This window comes from Ixodes scapularis, unplaced genomic scaffold (genome assembly GCF_016920785.2).
Source record: "Ixodes scapularis isolate PalLabHiFi unplaced genomic scaffold, ASM1692078v2 PGA_scaffold7__128_contigs__length_106722199, whole genome shotgun sequence".
Classification (NCBI taxonomy): Eukaryota; Metazoa; Arthropoda; class Arachnida; order Ixodida; family Ixodidae; genus Ixodes; species Ixodes scapularis.
Window position 1 is genome coordinate 91,017,308 of NW_024609882.1, and position 20,588 is coordinate 91,037,895.

At 43.2% G+C, this 20,588-nt stretch overlaps 1 protein-coding gene across 1 annotated transcript in view; it reads right to left on the bottom strand.

The window, feature by feature from the left end:
• The window catches only part of LOC115330430 (lysosomal alpha-glucosidase-like), a 67,233-nt gene extending 53,294 nt beyond the window's left edge, over positions 1-13,939 (bottom strand). Inside the window, exons 1-2 of the mRNA XM_040211015.2 lie at positions 13,789-13,939; positions 3,356-3,462 (exon numbers count right to left, since the gene is read on the bottom strand). Of these exons, the coding sequence (XP_040066949.1) occupies positions 3,356-3,462; positions 13,789-13,820 (139 nt within the window). The 5' untranslated portion in view covers positions 13,821-13,939. The remainder of the gene's footprint in view (positions 1-3,355; positions 3,463-13,788) is intronic.
• Between the last annotated feature and the right edge of the window lie 6,649 nt (positions 13,940-20,588).

Sequence of the window (20,588 nt, forward strand, 5' to 3'; positions counted from 1 at the left end):
TTGCGACATTAGTGGGATAACAACACTGAAAAAAAATCAGGAATCAAGAGATGTGAACGTGAATGCAATGTCCGGCGTCTGATAAGCTCTCAATCCTATAGTTGAGACCTGAAAGTAACACAAAACACAACAGAAATCTCGTTTAATAAATAAAACGAGGACCTGATTTTAGACTGCCTTGTTTTAAATATCTGGGCCCCACTTACATGGTGCATAAAACAAGTTTAATGTTACGTTTATTCACGAAACCGGGTATGATATTGTCTAGACAAGGGTGCTTTGAGCCCACTTATGTTATAAGTAGCGTTTTTGAGCTGTCCAGATATTGTCCCCCCACTGTCAAAATGTAACAGCTTTGTGCCTAGTAGCACGTCACTAGTATGAATGAATACGACGTTCTTACCCTGCAAAACCTGTGGTCGATTCCACATAAAAAATCTAAGCCACACTCAACCAAATAATTTCCGCATATAAGTCCAACAAATGCCACCTTGTGGTCATACATTGAAAAAAAAATATATTGACCATCCTTCACCCAAGCGGGGACCAGTGTACACAATAGATGTTATGGACTACGCCCATTGCCAGTCTGCGTATTGTGAGCTGCATTTTTGGGAACATGCAGACTGCCCTTTAAGGCCGCTCGAAAGACTACCAGCTTCGAGTTTAATTCGTGTCTCTAAAACTCCTCTGCACGAAACAAAAAACGTGCTGTCTTTTTTTCTTTCTTTTTTTTTTTTTAAGGCTGCCTTTGCTTTTGCTGGGAGGGATTTGCCTCGAACCAGGCTGACGAACGCCCAACTTACGACTTTACATATCGCTAAACAAACACTCTAAATTAAATCAAGTCACTCCTCCATTATAAACTACCCAGCATGAAAATAAGAGTGTTTGATACGGTATTTTATATTTAGAAGGCGTTTAAAAAGTATGATTGAAGGACTTTTCAGTGGAACGTTTCGCACTCTCGCGCCAATGGAAACGAAAATGAGAGCGCCGCCCGTCATTCGGAGATTTTCCGAGGTGCCCATGCTTCATTCAGTCTTCTATACGTGTCTTATTCTCCGAGTTCGGGTCTATCGGCATTTGACTCAAGATCCGTCCAAACGATTCGTTAGATGTGGTAAAGAGAACCCCGAGATGTCTTAACAGCCCCTGAGTACGCCTTTGCAGCTGCCCGAAACGAAGGAGGTTTAAGAGCGACCTCCACACGATGAATGGGTTATTTTACAGCACAGCTCTTAGGCGCCTGTTTCCGGCTTGAGCGACGTCGGCGTCGACGTCGCCGTCAGCGAAACCGCGCGGTGCATTATGGGAAACATCCCATAATGCACCGTGTTGACGCGCTCGTTGCCTTATGTGACGTTTCCCATAATGCACCGCGCGGGAGGCAGGACGAGCTAGGAAGGGAGGGTGGGGGGGGAGGAGACGGGGGGGAGGTGGGGAGGAGGGAGCAGGAGGGAGGGTGCGGAGGATAGAGAGGAGGAGGGAGGAGGAGCAGTAGGGAGGAGGAGGAGGGAGAAGGAAGAGGGAGGAGAAAGAGGGAGGAGAACGAGGGAGGAGCAGGAGGGGAGGAGGACAGAGAAGGAGGAGGAGGAAGACGGGGAGGAGGCGAGGAGCACGGTAGGAGTATATGAGGAGGGAGGAGGAGAGGGTACGGATGAGGAGGAGGAGGGCATACCGTCCGCTCCGTACTCTCCTCTCCTTCCCCTCAACAGCTACGCTCTAATTCGGCAATACAGGTATAGTTGCAATCGTCTTTCTTTTTTTCAAGTACTAACGGGATAATTTTAGGTTTTTATGGTATGTCGCTGGTGTCTTCAAGAAGTACCTATTATAAGAACCCTTTTGATTTGACAGATTCGCCATCCTGGAGTAAATAACTTGTAATCCAAACTTGTAGTGACCAATTCGCGTTTATAAACATCGTCTACAAATTTCTTATCACCGTCCCTATAAAACATATGCTCAAAAAGTAACTCTAGATATTTGCGGTCAGCACCAGGCGGTGCACGGTCGGCGGCAATATTGTCCGCACGTTGACGTAGCTACAGAGCCGCCCTACACGGCACGGCCTTTATGCAGCCGTAGAAGAGGCAAATCGAATTGATGGGGTGTAGCATTCCATTCCGCCTTGCTGCGCGTGACACATTTTAGCGCCATGAACATTGGAACTCGCTCTGTGTTGCGTTAACCATCGTAAACCAAACACTTCTCACAAAGCAATTAATACATTTTTGGCTTACGAAAAGCTGGCCTATTTCAACTTTTACTTTCCCAAAAAAAAAAAAAAAACTCACACTGCAAAACAGGTGGTCGCTAGATGCAGACATTTCTCTAGGTTTCGCAGGAATTCGTAAACAAAATTTAAATATGGTATTAAAGATTTGGACCAGTTATTTCACGAAGAATGCAACAAAAATAAAATGTATAACAAACTTCTTTTAATACACTAGTTATTTACAATCAACTACAGTAAACGTTTGATATCCGTCACAGGATAGTAGGGCACATTCCAACGAATATACCTATCATAAGACAATTACCTAAAATGTATTGGCGTGAGTCCTGCGCAGTGTAACATTTTGACCTTTCCCAAGTAGCACAGTTTTTGAGCTAATTATTTTGTCATTTGTCTTACAATTTCAAAGTATAAAAGCCGGAAAAGCCAAGTTAAATTGAAACTTTACATTATTTATCCAGAATGTATATTTTTGCGCAAAATTTCTAAACAGGAGCCAGAGTTAGGCTTCACGTCCTGCTCGCTCAGTGGTCACCTGCCTCTTTTGGGCCTGAGCTTCAAAGGAAACGCAAGAATTGTTCTTTATTTTTTGTTCGGTTTTCACCCGGCAACTTTGGACCTAAATCGCCGACCAAATACCAGAATCTTTGTTCACCGTTGGTTGTCCGCCTGATTCTTCTTTTTCGCATATCTGGCACTTGGGCAATTATTTGACGACCCACAAAAAGGTCATTGCAGAGCTAAAGAAAAGTACTTTGGCATAACTATTGCGTTGGTGAAATTATAAGCCCTCAGAAGGGAAAAATGTCGGCCAAGTAAGGCGTTTCTCTGGAAAGCTCTTTTCTTGTTTTATTTCCCTTTGCCCTCGAATAGCGAGTTGACATATTCGGTATGGGGGAAAACAAATAGGCGCAGCATTAGACCCTAAAATAAATAAATAAATACAGAAAAAGCAAAAGCAATTAGTAACATGATGACTTTCCAGTGGCGTGGCGTATGAAAACCGACGTTTTACCTCGAACCGGAAGATCTGCGATTCAAGGTCACGACGACCAAATGTACAAGGTCTATGCACATTGGCCGAGCATCATCCTAATTTCTCCACAAACTTGCCTGGTCTGGCGTGCCTCCCGTCTTGTTCATCGATACCAACGCGCTGCTTCGCACTTTTGTCTTCGATATTGATGAGTGAACATGCAGCAATCGCCCAGATAATGACTCTGTAACAGCGAACACAGAACAAAAATGTTTAAATAACCGCATTTTTTTACTTATCTGGTGAAACGGATTAGAACTCCACATGATCTTTGACGTAAAAAACAGTCTAGCGTAAGGTGTACGTCCCAGTTGGGGCGTGGTGTTCAAGTGTGTACGCGTTTTATAGCGTCACTGAGCTGCCGTGGTCAAAAGAAGAAACAGTTGCTGAGAAATGTGGCCTAGAAGCTGAACAATTCTAGCTATCACGAACATTGATGTTTCTAACGTTAACGCCCTTCTGAAAGAAATTCATCTCATACCCACCAGGTTATCTCAAATTTCTAGATCTGCAGTCCCCAACAATTTGAAATCCCGACTGATCGAGCAGTTTTCATGCAGCTGGATGCGATTTACTTTGGCAAAAATCACAACGCTTGGGGTGAGAAAATAAAATATCCTTCGCAATACACTGTTCCTACAAATAAAGCGCCCCTTGCCAAATTAAACTTATCAGCACTACCGAAACTGTCTGGCCGAATGGGTCATTCATATTCTGAGAGACTACACCCTTCACAAATTTCTAAGCGGTCTGAGAGTTTCTTCATTGTTTTGTGATAAATCTTTGCGGTCTGAACCAATCTGTCCCGTGAATACACATGACCATTCAAAATAATTCTAAACGTTCTACGGTTGGCGAAGTCGATTATTAGATTGTGTTTCGGGTGGTCTCAACAACGTTCGCTCCACGTCGGCTTCTCGTCCTACGCGTAGGAGCGGTTCAAAACAACTCCTAAAGTGTGCGAGAACAGGAGGAGCTTACACAGCGGCTTGTTTCTTACGCCACTTAGACCACCCAACACAACGAACCCCCCACCCGGGAAAGTGGGTGGGGAGGGGGGGGGGGGGGTATCTGCTTCGAACTTAAGCGATATGACGCGAAGTGCGCCGCTATTCTCTTTACTGCACGCTCTATCTGGCGAGGCTCATGGGGCCCAGCTTTCACCTCGATAATGTTCAAGGCACCTGGCTTTCACTCCCCTATCCAAAGACCCAGGCGATCTAAGCGCCGTTAGTCCAATTGCTCTCTCTGAGGAAGCCCTATAAGATTGATGCTAAAATTCTGAACCACCGCTTAGTCAGAATCTCGATAGTATGCTTCTGTGTGTGACAGAAACGATTGAAATTGAAAATGGTACAAAACTGTTATTTTGTACAGTTTAAACAGTTCAGGCTTCTCAATGCATCACATTGGTGTACCACAATTGCGGGTAGGTAATACGCACAGGGAACGTTCATAGAAAATTAACATTCTGGTGTGCTGTTTCAGAAATAGCACGCTCAATTACACAAGGTACCCACTTTAGTTCTTGCGCCATTAGTCCTTGAAAGTACGTGTCTGTGTGCTTGAGGGGGGGGGGGGGGGGGGGCTTCCGGTAGCGTGTCAGGGGCCGTAATTTATTCCCTCACAGGCCGCTGTTGCCGACCCCTGACCTAAATTGTTATAGCCTGCGATGTTTCTCATGTACTCCGAGGCACGCAACTTTGATATTCATCAATGCCGCCCCCCAGCCGCTCCTCATGTAATTGGTTTTTGATTCCACGTCCTTTTAGTTGCATCCACCCATTTCAGAAGCATCTTTCTTTTAGTAGGAAGCCACTCGTCGTTTTCTACGTCCAACCGTGCTTCTACCATATTGCGTACCGACGTTTCTAGTACGTCCTCATTTCTCTACACTTGTCATCGGACACCGAACCCTGTTGTCGAGATTGCGACTGCTAAACGTGTCTGAAAACACTGATATCCCTCTCGGATCCCCTCCCTTCGTGTGAGTACTTGAATCGGGCAGGGACTCCCGCTGGTTCCGCTGATTACTGACGTCATGCACATCCCTCCTGAAAAACATCCCTTCCGTGAATATTCCCTTAAAAATCCGTTATTTGTATCCGCTGCTGCCGTCAGTACCATTCATAAGAAACCAATGTCCGAAATTCAAAAGCAAGTATCACATATGGCAGAATATTTTGCTGTTCCAGATGCCGTACAGGCGTATGAGTTATGAACAGGCATACGTATGTTGCTTTGTAAATGCCTAGACTGCGCAGAAGACACTCCAAATGTTTGAGATGAGCCTAAAGCTATAGCCCGCCATGACCAGTGGGCCGGGATAGAAAGCCAGTAGGGTCATTCCATGCCAAAGGAGACGGCAATTTTCGTCATATTTTGGATATGCTTGAAAAAAATAATATGAATAAAGACACATTTGAAAGTAAGGATGGCTAAGTTTGAGGGCTGAATTATGTTTAGTTTTGCTGAGGCAGGAAATTTGAGAAAAGCTCCTGTATTTCAAAAAATTGCAGAAAAAAGCTATTCTTACCACATAATTTTACCTTTGCATGCAATCAAGCATAAATATATTATATCTTACCTTGAAAGGAAAACACCTTACGCCGCCATTTTGGGTCCAGACAGGCACTCCAAACCGAAGCAAATTTTTAAGATTTCTTGATTTTTTTAGACAACTTGAAATTAAAATTTGACTAAGAAACTTTTTCTACTTATTTTTATAAACCTTATACTCGACTAGGTTGCATTAGAACAGTAAAAAATTATTCGGACAGTTTTTAATTTAATGGTGAATATGACACTTTCTTCAAAAACTGCCCTATAGAGGGTAAAAAAAAGCCATGTGGGCAACGGTGCTCGCATTTTCTGAAATAGCCGAAAGGTTAACCAACCCCCTCTGTTCAACATATAAAAAAATTAGAAAAGTACTTTTTGATATTTTGGAGAAATCATTTTTTAAATATGAGGCGGAACAACATCGCCTCCAGGTGTCCACCTCGTCGGCAACGCACGCCGTCGTCTGGTACGGTCGAGCGAAACACTGCACGGGGAACTTAATTTCGTTAATATATTTGTATAGGTAACGCTAAGATTCTTGACATTACGACATGTCGATTTATAGTGACTAGAAACGGGATATTATTTTTTTGGTCTAAACAATATATGTTTGGGTGCGATTGCAAGTTGAATAGCGACAACTCGTATACTGTTTGGGATACTTTTTATCAAAGCCGAAACAAAGCACATTTGTAGTTCATCGACATTTCTTTTTTCTTATGTACATGAATGTAATATATAGTCCAGAAATACTATGTACAGATGTCACTCAGATAAGATATCACTATACCAGAAAGGGCAGGCGAATACTCATATTTAGGGGTTTTCGATAGGAGCACCACAGAGAACATTTTTTTCATACAGGGGAGAGATATATTTTGCAAGAGGTAAACACGCAACATGCTTTTGTTGTGTTATAACCTTCGAATGGCCGTTGGCCTAAATATCCACTCTTAATGTTCTGCTTATTTTAATGTTTCACTCTCTGTATTTCAGTTGCTCTATGTATTTGCACCCCAATATCTTTTCGTTGAAAAGGAGGAAAATCACCGTTATCGCTCGGCATCGTTGACGATCTCCAGCGTTCACTATTTAATTTTTTACAAGCAAACGCAGTATGACCAAAAAGTGAAGACGCGCCGTCTGCTGACCAATTTTGATGAACTGTCTGCGTTCACAAACTCGGTTAGTAGACGACGGCTTCGTCTCCAGTCACCTGAGCACATGTAAAGTGCAATTAAAGCCTTCAAATTAGCGTGCCAAAGGAATATTATTACGTGGTGGCTAAAAAAACACCCACTTCCATCGTGCAAGAAGAGTTTTCCATGCGAATTTAAGACATCGCAGCAGACGGTTCACACCCGTGACGTTCCAGACGTGCGCAGTGTTCTAGCCTATGACATGAACTGAAAGCTAATGAAACACTGATATTCTAAATGTGATACAGCATTTCTTGACTATATTTTATATTTATCTACACAAGAAACAAAAACGTCGGTGAGCTGCAAATGTGCTTTCTTTCGGCTTTGATAAAAAGTATCCTGAACAATATTTCGAGTTGTCGCTATTCAACTTGCAAGCGCACCTGGACATATAGTTTAGAGAAAAAAATATTCAGTCTCTAGTCACTATAAATAGACGCGTCATAATGTCAAGATCCTCAGCTTTAGCTATATAAATATAATTAACGAAAGTAAGTACCCCGTGCAGTGTTTCACTCGAACGTAGCAGACGACGGCGTGCGTTCCCGACGAGGTGGGCGCCTGGAGGTGATGCCGTTCTGCCTCATAGTTAAAAAAAAAATTCTCCAAAATAAAAAAAAAGTACTTTTCCAATTTTTTGATATGTTGGACAGATGGGGTCGGTTAAACTTTTGGCTATTTCAGAAAATGCGAGCACCGTTGCCCACATGGCTTTTTTTTACCCTCTATAGGGCAGTTTTTGAAGAAAGTGTCATATTCACCATTTAATTAAAAACTGTCCGAATAATTTTTTACTGTTGTAATGCAACCTAGTCGAGTATAAGGTTTATGAAAATAAGTAGAAAAAGTTTCTTAGTCAAATTTTAATTTCAAGTTGTCTAAAAAAAATCAAGAAGTCTTAAAAAGTTGCTTCGGTTTGGAGTGCCTGTCTGGACCCAAAATGGCAGCGTAAGGTGTTTTCCTTTCAAGATAAGATAGAATACATTTGTGCTTGATTGCATACAAACATAAAATTATGTGGTAAGAATAGATTTTTTTCAGATATTTTTTGAAATACAGGAGGTTTTCTCAAATTCCCGGCAATTTGGAGCATGACGTCGGCAAAACTAAACATAATTCAGCCCTCAAACTTAGCCAATTTTACTTTCAAATGTGTCTTTATTCATATTATTTTTTTCAAGCGTATCCAAAATATGACAAAAATTGCCGCCTCCTTTGGCATGGAATGACCCAGGGGCAGCGCACAGTTGTGCCACGTGGTTTTAGACCATAGCTTCGCTCTTGATTTTTTTTTTCTTTTCCAGGGCTACAAACCCATGGCCCGGCCATTCGTTCTCAAGCCAAGGCTTAAGAATACAGCGTTCGAATCCCGCGTCTCACGTCTCACACCTCATGCGACGGGTGACGCGTTGTGTGGCAGCCAATTCAAAGAGCTGTTCCCCACTTGCCATACAAATGATCAAAGTCCTGGTATCTTGCAATTGTATCTGAACACAATTTACACAAACTCTACACTTCGCGCTAACTTTCTGTGAAAATGAAGGAAAGATCTAAGTGTCCAGGTGGTCGCGCAGGGTTACCACCGAAGAAAGCTAGGCAGCCGTATATTCGCATATTGGAAAATGCGACAGAAGGAACAAATCGCGCTGAATTCATGGCCAGGCACGTGTATGTTTGTTGCGTTGGAAAGCGAGGAAAGTAAGCACCATGGAAATGACCGCTGAAAAAGGCAAGTGATGGAGCACTGCTGTTCCACACAAATCCTCTTCAACAGTGGATCTCTTTTTGGCCGTCTTTGAAACTGGACTTGGGAATGCTTGAACCTAAGAAGGGTTTCTGTGGTACGATGGTGCATGGGAAAAATCGCGCCTGGTTCATCTGAAGATTCTTTCTTTTTGTTTTACTCTTTGAGCCTTTGCTCGAAGTGATTTTTCGCTTCATTGCAAATGCTTTCTGTCCACTTTTTTTTTTTTCAGTGTATGTGAATAAATGATTTGCATATATTACGCATACGTTACTTGATCCACGTTAAAAGGTCTAGGCTAGCAGTCGTATGCCACATACCAAATTTATTCCTTATGAACTTTCTGAAAGTAAATTACGTAGTAACATATCACGTACTCAGGTGGACACGTAGTCACATGTCGATGGCTGATTAGATTCACGTTGTGTACAGGTAGTAGCACGTATCTTATCTTACGCTGTCGGTCTAGCAAGCATAGTGCGCTTAGTACAGAAATCCGGATTTCGCATGACACACCTCATTGTGGTATTGAAAAAAAAGCAATAAATCTGTTTCTTCAGCTACAGTTCTTTTTGGACGAGTGTAACGGCTGAAAAAGCACCGGTAATTTTGGAGGCTGTGATAGGATTATAAGCGCTTCATTTGCCATTAAGCGAAGAAAATTGCGGCTGTAGGATACCTTTTGGAACTGCCTCAATGTAAATTATTTGATGTAACTCATTTTTTCTCCGTTTTTCGTTACATGTATTTGTTTGTCCCATATGAGTATCCTGCTATCCGTTTTGAAGTTGGTTAACAACATTCTACCTGGTCAATGCTACTTCGTCAATAAATGTATTAAGAATTACCTTTTGATACTTGAATTAAACACCGCAAACAGGTGTTTGCTATATTTTGGCGTCCATGCTAGTTGAAAGACGGAAAGCAAAAAATTAAGGAAAACTTTTAAGTCAACATAAACTGCCGAATGACCAATAAGAAATTCTAAAAGTTCTTTAAATATATTCGCGCACCAAGCCAGAATATTCCCTAGTCCTGTAACTTTAATATCGAGCATTTTGTAGCATTATACTCCAGAAACGGACTCACAGGCCGGTACACAGATTCTCAGAAATTCAGCGTAGAAACGTTGTCAGTTTTTTTACATAAGCGCTTACATAAATTTAAAGGACATCTGCGAGGATTCCACTTCAACAAGATGCTAAAAAGGTAGTTCTTGACCGTTTTATGGCGGCCAGCTGTTTAAACTTTCAAAACGCTGTGCCGCAAGTAAAAGAGGAGTACAAGTATGCAACTAATCACTGGCACCGTTTCGTGGTTATTATTTCTCAATGATGTGTTAGAATCACCGTTGAACTCAAAAAAAAAAAAATTTGAGAATCCGTGCTTCGTCTGCTGAGGAGAGTGTAGTTCTGATCGTCCCTCAAAGTAAACATTAATCTGCAACGAATACTACTACCTGAGAGGCAGAGAGACTTTTTATGTCATTTTATACCAACAAAGAATCTAAACATTGAGTTCCATGTTTCCTAGATATGTGCTAAATCCACAAACAAAAGTGAGACCGAACGACGATGCAAATTTATTTTAGCCTTCTTTTTTTCATGAAAACGCGACAATATATTGGCGTTTTCAGTGAATGTAAAAAAAACATTAAAATCACCTTGGCCATTTAAATGTCAGATATATATTTTTGTGCAGGTTCTGCCGGCAGCAGGATTTGGCTGCTACAGGTGTTGAATATCTATGCGGCATACTTGTTACAGCAACCTACAGCACAAACAACAAGTTTATTTGGAGCTGGTTTCAGTATATAAACATTAACCCAATTGAAGTTTCAAACCGGCAAATAGCGCTTCGCTCTCGGGCCACGTCAGGTTCCTTTAGAAACTGAAGACTTAGTTTAAACTTAAATTGATATCAAACTTAACAAACACAAATTTCAAATTCTATTAGGTTTTTTGACAGTGCACAATACTAACCACACTTTAGTGGAGAACCAGATAGCTAAGAAAACAATACTTTATTACGTAGCAATAAATATTTTACACTTCATGTGTACATTGAAGAGCCACTGAATATGTTACGCTTCAGACTAAAACAGATACGCTACATTCTTCCTGAGAAATCACTGGTTAAAGTTATCTCAAATTTCATTTGGAAATGAAGAAAGCCCGTGTCCGCCCTCTCTATCTTAAAACAATGCGCGGTTAATAAAAACAAATAAAACGATATTGCTTGAACTTGACATTGAATCTTAAGCTTAGGAAGAATATATTAGAATGGTAATTACAACAAATTCGTCCCGCTCTACAGTCAAAGCAAAATGATAACCACCCCAAGGCAATTGTGGGGTTGGGTGTAAATACCCTAAGCGTAACCTAGTGCCTCGCGGCAGTGCGCGTCTGTCAGACAAAGTGTTCAGGTGAGGGAACGAAGCAGGAACGAAGGTTCTGAGTCAGCTACCTTGGATCCTGGTCATGATATTAGGGTCACAGAAGTGGAGCTCTACTGAATTGAATGCACCTATATCTGTACCTCTGCAACACGTTTTTTTTTTTTTGCAATAACACTTACGCTGCAAAACACGATTCTAAAGAGAGGGGTACTCCTCGTGCGTGATGCTGTACTGCTCCTGTGTGATGGAACGAAGACGCTTGAGATACATCATACTACAAAGGTGCAACCATCTCGCCTTCTGCGGTAAAGAGAGTAATCCGGTTTTCTCGACTTTGTTAGAAAAAGATAGTGAAAACTACGACCGTAAGATAAAACCTATAATATTTGTTGTTAGTGTAGTTTTTATTTCTGCGTTATTGTTTGGGCGGCTAGGCATCCTAAATATTTCTAAAAGGAGATTGGGGTGTGAATATGCTTATACAGCCCAGAAAGGAGTCTGCCTCAACGCGCAACTTGTCTCCCAGGTGTAGGTGACACCTTTAGCCGGTGCCGTACAATGGCTAATCTGGGGTCTTTAATGTGCACCACTCAGTAGTGACAAACGACCGCACGCCTAACCATCTTAAACCGTTTGCTCACAGTATTTCCCACCCGCGTCCTGTACCAGTACTAGGTGTCTGGTTTGCGATAACTGTGAAAAAAATGATACGCATATTATATGTTTGCTATACTTGAGATCATTCACAATCTCTAAAAGTACAGAAGGAAGCGAAGGAAAACAAAATAAATACACATACAGTGTTCCTATAAGTGCACACATTCTCAGTTTATGCAGGCGACCAATTCTGCAGCTTGTTGCTCAGGTCGTACTTTCAACACTCGTCACTTATGATAAGTATCAAGCCTCAAAATTGGAACACTTACACCTAGCCGGTTTTTAAGAAAAAAAAAAGAACACCGATTCGCACTCTTTGTCAGAAGCGCATTGCTGTAAAGGTGTTCAAAAGTGCTTTTTTTTGCTAGATTCAGACATATTCTAGTTCAAAAAACGAACAAATATCGACTACAATCACCTTGAACGAAAATTTGTTTTTGTTTTTTGTACACGAGTGAAATTTAAAAGTAGTGTCATGTTTATATTTATCGTAAAGTAGGTACGGTTGCAATCCATATAACAGTGAACAAGCATCCATGTCCACCACCACGTATTGCCAGCGCCTTGCATTACGCGACAGCTGCCGTGGCTTGCGCGCCTTGCGAATCAAATGCGGCAAAAAACGCGATAAGGTGCGCAAGCCACAACAAAAGCTGATCCATGGCAGTGATAGCACCATGCGCGTCAGTCGCCCGTTGATATTAACATCCATCGTAATTATACCTCTTGACGGTCGTAACCCATCTTTACTTCGCGCGGGAAGGTCAGGTAAGAAATGAACCTTATCTACGCCTCTTGCGCTCATACACCCATGCCAAACATTTTCTCCCAACGTGTCGTCTAAGGCAAGGCTATCAAAACTATATATGTTTTATTTCTTTTTCGTAGAATCAGGTGTGATGTTTGCTTGTTTTGGACACTAAAATTGTGTACGTCTTCTGCTTGTTTGTTTTAAGAGGGAAGGGGGATCGCAACTTTAAGGACAGTCCCTTTTGTCCTTTTTATTGTGGTAACCCCTATGTTAGTAGTCTTTTTGTGCTCTTGCTCTTGGAAACAATAGATAGTTGAGTTCAGTAAAAGGTTGCAGTGCTCCAGAGCAAATGTTTCCGTTGTAGAGTTTTTATTGTAAGCGAAATTATACTTGTGAAAAAGGTTTTTTGGTGTCTCGCTTTATGCTTTTGTTGAGTATCGCCACCTATTTAAGGGCCTGTCGTGTACAATAACATTCCACTTTGTTCCAGAGTGCTCTTTGTTTCTTTTGTCCTGTAGAAAAACCCAAGTCTATAGTAAAAACAACTAGTACAAATAACCTTCATCAGCTTACTTGCAATTTAATTTTTTATTTAATATTATTTACATAACTGAGTACACATAGCAGAAGTGAGCTATATAAAAAAATTAAGATGCGCGTCGTTCAAAAGCAAATCACGCATTCAACCTATGTTCTCAGATAATAATAATGCTATATGTACGTCTAAAAAGTCGGACGTTAGTCAGCCACAATGGGCGTCTGGTGTCTTATGTATTGAACAGAAATTTAACCGGTGCAATACAACCCCTAATCCGTGGTCCTTAACATGCATCAGGCAGTAGTGACACACGACCACCCTCCAGTACGATGCTCATCCAGGTCGAAACGGGCAGGAGTGGGAATTTAACCCAGGATCCGAGCGAGTTTTGACTCTACGTGCTCCGAGCTGGTGCTCGCTAGCTCAGTCTGCATGCTACATGTATTGAAATATAGTTCTAGGCGATTGAAAGCAAGGCCACCGGGCGCCGCCATGTCTCCACTAGTACAGACGAGCTCATGCAAATTCAAGCCTGCTAGAGCTATGTTCACGCGCAAGCTGCGCGTTATAACACTCATGGGACCCCAGTGGGGATGCTGTTCTAGCATTTGTTTATAGGATCTGCTACAAGTAGAAGAGTGCATTTTCGAAAACTCACCCTATTAAAATACGAGCCCAGATGTGGTCCATCGTGCGGCACTAGGCTCTGCGAACGCCTCGAAAGAGCACCGCTTTCCAAAGACTCCCGTCGCAGCAAATATATTCGATAGGAGTGTCTGTAATCTCAGTGACTGCCGTCGTCTCTTCTGTCGTCGGGGCCACTTTCCCTCTCTGCAAGATTCCGTGTATCCTCCCCCTTGACGGTGTACGATATCGTCGAGAGGACAAGTCCAAGTCCGGTTGGGAGAGTTTTAAAGCACGGACATGCAGTGGGCTTGATTTGAACTCGAAAATATATCTTAATACAGAAGCCACGAAAGGCACGCCAATGCGGTATGCGCAGGTGAGTTTTACGGTTAGGGAGATATAGTCTAGGGGAGTAGTCGTTGCTATAACTCAAATATTGAAACAAAACTGATTTGATAGAGTTTTTAGTTTGCGATAATAAACATATGGTTTCAATTTTAAACTTGCCGAAGTTTCATTCAAAACCACTAAATTATTAAATTTTAGCAAGACGTAAAGCACATGTGCAGGGCCCGGGCGTGCTACAGTACCCACTGGTATATCATGCGCAAGGCTGGCCCTGCAAAAACGACGTAATAAGATTGTCCATTGCGTTTTCGCGGATATGGTCAGTTTCCAGATACATTCTTTCCTCATTAAAACGTGGAGGAAAGCGTGGCGAAAATCTACTCACAAATGTCATTACTATTAAGATAATAAAAAATTCACGTGGGGCTTTTCGGTCTTTTTTAGAGAATATTCACCTTACAAGAAATGTTAGGAAAACGTTCACATAATGGGATGCCACAAATTTAGAAAACAATCGGGAAAGACAATTTTTTCTTTGTATTAAAAATACATCCTGCTAAAACAATTTCTGAAATTATTATTTAACCTGATAGTGAGACAAACATACCGACCCTCCCACCTATATATATCTCCTAATACTAAAAATAACATAACATTTTCTAAAACATTAAAATATTTAACTGTCTTGCAACCTATGCTTTTGATCAGTGGTAAGACACTCGTACTACAGTTGACAAAATTTCCTGAATCGCGAGAGAAAAGCATAACTATTTCTGAGCTTAATCTTAAAATATTCCCAATCATATTTTTAATGCCAGCATTCCTAGTCGGTCAGTACGCGCTTTCGTTGTCGTTATCTCGGGTAACATGAAGCCACGGTACACTTACTATCTCCTGGTCCGCTATCTCTCTTTGCATTTAATCCAAAATCAGTGAGTACGCGACTTGAAGGAGGAAATAATCTGGAGTCCATTTTCTGGAGCGCCAGTGAGTGTTCCAAAGAAACTCAACCTCTCAAGCTATTTGTCCGTTATAGGCGAGGTTTTCCGGTAGATCCCGGTGTGTGTATGGTACAAGGTGGGTGGTGTGGCCCGCTAGATTTAGCATGGAACGCTTAACATTTAGCGGGGAATTACGGTCTCACGTATCACTTCGACGGCCCGTAAAGATTTTCCCCATTTTAGATTTAGCGGACGAATCCACCGCTAATTATACCTGGGAATATAGCGGGAGCTAGGTGACGTTATCTAGTCATTGTGACGTGAAATGATAACTGTCCAGACAAAACATTGCGGGGAAATGGACTCCAGATGACGTCATGCGATGTGACGTCACAACACATATCTGCCACGTCAAGAAAACGTTACCGGATCAGCTCTGCAACTTAACTGCTCATTTACGCTGCTTGCGCGAGCAGTGCCCCACCCCCCCCCCCCCCTTCCACACACACACACACTTTCCCCCCAAGGCCATGCCAGGATTCATCTCCCGTCGTTGATGCACCGCCGTTTTGGAGTATAGGCTGCTATGGTAACTACATTGCATTTTCTACGTTTGTCTAGAAGCCTATTGTCTAGATGGCGTTTCACTGTACTCTATAGAACACACAGTTTTGAAATTAAAATATCGATGGCGCTTTAAAAGACGAAAGGCAGACCGAAGGGAGTGAGGGGAGGTGGGGGACTTTTGCCAAAGTATCACAACTGACCAAATCTAGTAATGTTGCGTCGAGATACCTCGGGATATCGGAGCGAGATGTGACATTATGTCTCATGAAGTCACGGTTTCGCTGCTAAATTTAGGAGGGGAGCTGTGATACCGCGTAACAATGTAATATTTTTACCAGTCGCCAAATTTCGAGTGCCTGCGAAGAATTCTTGGATAAAGTGTGCACGCACAAAGTGTGCGGCGCTTCGACTGAAGTTAACTTGGGGAACGAGGGCAGGCGAATTGGCTATGTGTTTGTACCGCGTTCCAAAACTGCCATTAACAACTTCAAATCGACGGTCGTGTAGAATGGTTTCCAATCAGAGCGTACCGAAGTGGCAGATCTCCGTAGTCAGCAGGCAAACAAACCGCTTTTCTTTTTCTTTTTTTTTTTGGCGGCTTAGGGGAGACTCGCTTTTCCGAGTAAGCTTAGAACCCAGATAAATTCCCACATTGCGCGAACTTTTATCTAGGGTGCCTTCTTAGCCCTTCCAAGCGCTCATGCACGTTGAAAAGTGAGGGGATCATGATCATAACTTTTGTTCTCCTTTGTAGGAGAGCTAGTTCAAATTAGTTTTTTTTCGAAAACGCTTACCCTCTCGCTCTAGAGAATTTCACAAATTGTTCATCAATGGGTCTTGTGTATGTTGTTTTTCCTGAATGGCAACAGAGAGGCCCACCAAGTCTCATGCGATCGCAGGCAAACACTTTGTTGGTTTCTTTCGTAAGTAGAGGCGTATTTAGCACCCGGTCGCAAAGTTTCGGGAGTCCAAGATTGCCATTCCATTTGGCGCTGCGCCCCATTCTTTTGGCAAAGTCGTGGTTCATGATTCTCTAGACGTGGTTCCAATTGTTGCCGAGCTCTTGAGCCAGATTGGTTAAGGAGCTTTTTCAATTACGTTGATGTCACAACAACAAACAATACGTTAGATCCACGACTCCGCAAACGTTTTGTTTGGACGCTTGTTATCAGACATCTGTCTGCCATGTTCGGAAACAGCTGATGGACACTCCTAGCTTTGGAACATCATTCAAAATGCGTTTTGCCCAACAATAAATATTTTATTTATATGCCATTATTAACTTATTTGGTTGCAAGTATACTTTAAACTAGATGCTACGCTACTGTGGAGCTCCAACAAGATTGTCTCCCGTTGCTTCGCTACAAAGCAGAACTGGTCCTCGCGTTGAGCATATGAAAAGAGGGCAAAAAACGGCGGATCTGATGAAGGCAGACAGAGACAGAGAGCTTGCCCAAGCTTCAACTTTACTACTCCGGTTGCTGGAGAAATGAACGCTCGTGTAGGGAGTAGGAAGGTCCGGGGCACCATAGGTATGCCAAGGGGACAGCGTACGTACTTCCGGGTTGGCACTTCACATCTCTCAAAAGACTGAAAGATGCCAATCTCGCCACGTCCTTACAGTGTCAAAGAGGGCGGTTCCCCTGTGAGTGGCATTCCTTGGACACTTGCTCCTACCGTTACGTCACTTTTGTTTCTAATTTGTTTGACGTCAAACGTAGCTATCCTGGAAAAAAAAAATAGTTTAACGTGCCTTTCTTTTTGGGGCAAGTCGGCGCGCAAGATAAGAAAAAAAAAAAAAAAAAAAAGAACTGTTAAGCGCGAACAGAAACGGACACTAGAGGACACGGAAAGGGGAAACTTGTTAGTGTTTCGCCGTCTCTTTATGTCCGCCTTCATTTGCTCTTACAAGTTTCCTGATCCTCGATGGTTTTATTGTATTATCACTGCGCAACCAATGAGTTGTATTAATTGAGCGACGGGGATGGCCAGAGAACACAGCACGAAGCAAGATGCGTTAAATACTAAGTCATGCCCTGAGCTTTCTTAGTTGCAGGTAAATAATTGAAGCAGGTATGGTAAGAACTAGTATAATTCAGAGTTAGACTTATCTATGGACTGAGAAACCTTACACTAATTTCAATTTCGGCTTACGGAGAGTTATGCAGTTGTGTATTGAAGCAGTCGTTACCAGAATTAAAAATTGATTACAGTAACACTTGAAGTGAGGAATGTACGGGTGCGTCCCATTTGCAGTCACTCTGACGCGAAAGCAGGGTACGGCACTTCCTTCAGCGTACAGTTCAGGATTGGGGCAACCTTATTGGTCATAACGTCAGCGATGCTGATCTTGACCGCTTGAATGGCCGCCGTTGCGATGTACTTTTGAAAGGCCAATCCTGCACTCAGCTTGGACACATTTACTCCGGTGAATTCTTTGGTCTCGAAAAGCTTCACAGACGGCTGTTCGCCCTGGTTAGCAGGAGCTGCGTACAACCACGAAATTTAATTGGTTTGCGTAGTTCATACGATGAGGATAAGGTGATTGAGCACATTGGGCATTTCTCACATACTTTGTTCCACTAAAAGTCAAAGAGGAGTCAAAGTTTACATGACACTCTGGCAAAAACGCACAAACTAAAACTACATGATTCGTTTTGCCAGTAACAACTCACGCATAAAGAAGCGAACCCATGGAATCTAACGAATTAGACGTTACTCGATTCGGTCCATCGGCTTTTTAGCTGCGTTCTGAACTAAGGTGAATCGTGGCTTCATCTTTTAATGCCTGTGTTAGGTGTCTGCATCTATTCGAGTCTTAGACTGCTCTATGACATATGATAAAGCAATGTATAGTGCAACTATTATTGACAGCCCAGGCACGTGATTATGATGACCGTTGACATCACAAGCCGGCGAAGGAAGCGGTAGGGCTTGTTCCGGTCGTGCGTCAGAAAAACGGGCATCATATCGCTGCTCGTGCCCACTGCACAAGCTGTCACAAATATATGACTATCTAAGCAGGTATTAACTGAGGAAGAGGAGAAGCAGAATTCGCTCTCACTAGAATGATTAGCGGGTAGACGCAAAGCTAGCTGCCTTTATCCCTACTCAGTGATCGAACGCGTTCAAAAGTCGAACGCCAACGTCCAGCCTTTGCACTAGATCGCGTTCGAACACTGAGTAGAGATAAAGGCAGCTAGATTTGCGTCTAAGCACTGATCATTCCAACCAGTGCTCGTTGCTTTGACGTACCCGCGCGCACCATTCTCCTGTTCTCGCCAGTTTCTACCAGTCTTGAATGAGGGGCTCGGTGTTCTGTTTTGTTAGCGCACCGGAGCTCGAAGCACGCAGAGAAAAAACTCGCGCTGCACATCACAGACACGGCCACTCGATTAGGACTCCCCTTGGGAGCGGCCTGCCGTATGCCTCACTCCGCCGGTGAGAGCAATAGTTCTACTTTACCCCGCAGCACCAGCCGTGGCGCTCGTTATCGGTGAGAGATAAGAGTTCCTTTCGGGGGAGCATATCGAGGAACTCTATACTTCGTTTCACGTTAGTATGTACTTGTTAGCCGCGCGTGCTAAAAGCGCGAGATAGTTGCTTCGAAGGAAGCCTCGGCGGCTGCATGAGCGCTCGTGCACCGAGTGCTCCAGTCAAGGCATTAAAGGCTAGCCGCTCCCGCTAGCAGAGCGTTCGCGGTTAGTCCATGCTAAGGTAAGACAAAATATAGTGAGAGAGGAGCGGCACGCCCGGCCCAGCCCGATGTGGCTATTTAGATTTTGTTTTTTTCGTGAAGCCGCAAGTCTCAATTGAAACGAGTGCCAGATTGCATGAATGATGTGACACATCTGTGTAGAGTAAGAGCACATGATTCTTTCTGCGAAAAGCTCACTTAGCTGCAGGCTGCGCGTTAAAGCTGCATTCTGCTGGCAGTATGAGCGAATTGTCGTTTTCTTGTTCCCGTAACTGTTGCCCCGTTTCTATTACCACTGTAATATAGGAGTTAAAGTTCGATATAGCTAGGCCGTATGATTTCCGGTTTTAACCGACGCTCGAGCACGCACGATCTGTGCCATTTACTCATCTGTGAAGGACAATATGAAATCGAATTCCGCGTGCATAACTTCAGCAATATCAACTTCATTGTTCACAAAAAAATGAAAGCCGCTTACAACTCCCTGTAACGCCGAATTAGAGCGCAGCTCTTGAGGAGGAGGAGGGAAGGGCACTGGGGGGGGGGGGTTAAACTAACCAGGGGGGGGGGTCACGTTGCCTTGGTGGTCACGTGACCCCCAATGCCGATGATGTCATCACTGACGTCACTGATGACGTCATCAGTGACGACGACGATGCGGGTACCGATGACGTCATTAGTGACGTCACTGATGACTTCACCAGTGATGATGACGATGACGATGCGAATGTCGGTGACGTCATCAGTGACGTCGCTGATGACGTCATCAGTGATGATGACGATGACGATGCGGATGCCGGTGACGACATCAGTGACGTCACTGATGACGTCATCAGTGATGATGACGATGACAATGCGGATGTCGGTGACGTCATCAGTGATGATGACGATGACGATGTGGATGCCGGTGACGTCATCAGAGATGATGACGATGTGGATGCCGGTGACGTCATCAGTGATGATGACGATGACGATGTGGATGCCGGTGACGTCATCAGTGATGATGACGATGACGATGCGGATGCCGGTGACGTCATCAGTGATGATACGATGACGATGTGGATGCCGGTGACGTCATCAGTGATGATGACGATGACGATGTGGATGCCGGTGACGTCATCAGTGATGATGACGATGACGATGCGGATGCCGGTGACGTCATCAGTGATGACGATGACGATGTGGATGCCGGTGACGTCATCAGTGATGATGACGATGACGATGTGGATGCCGGTGACGTCATCAGTGATGATGACGATGACGATGTGGATGCCGGTG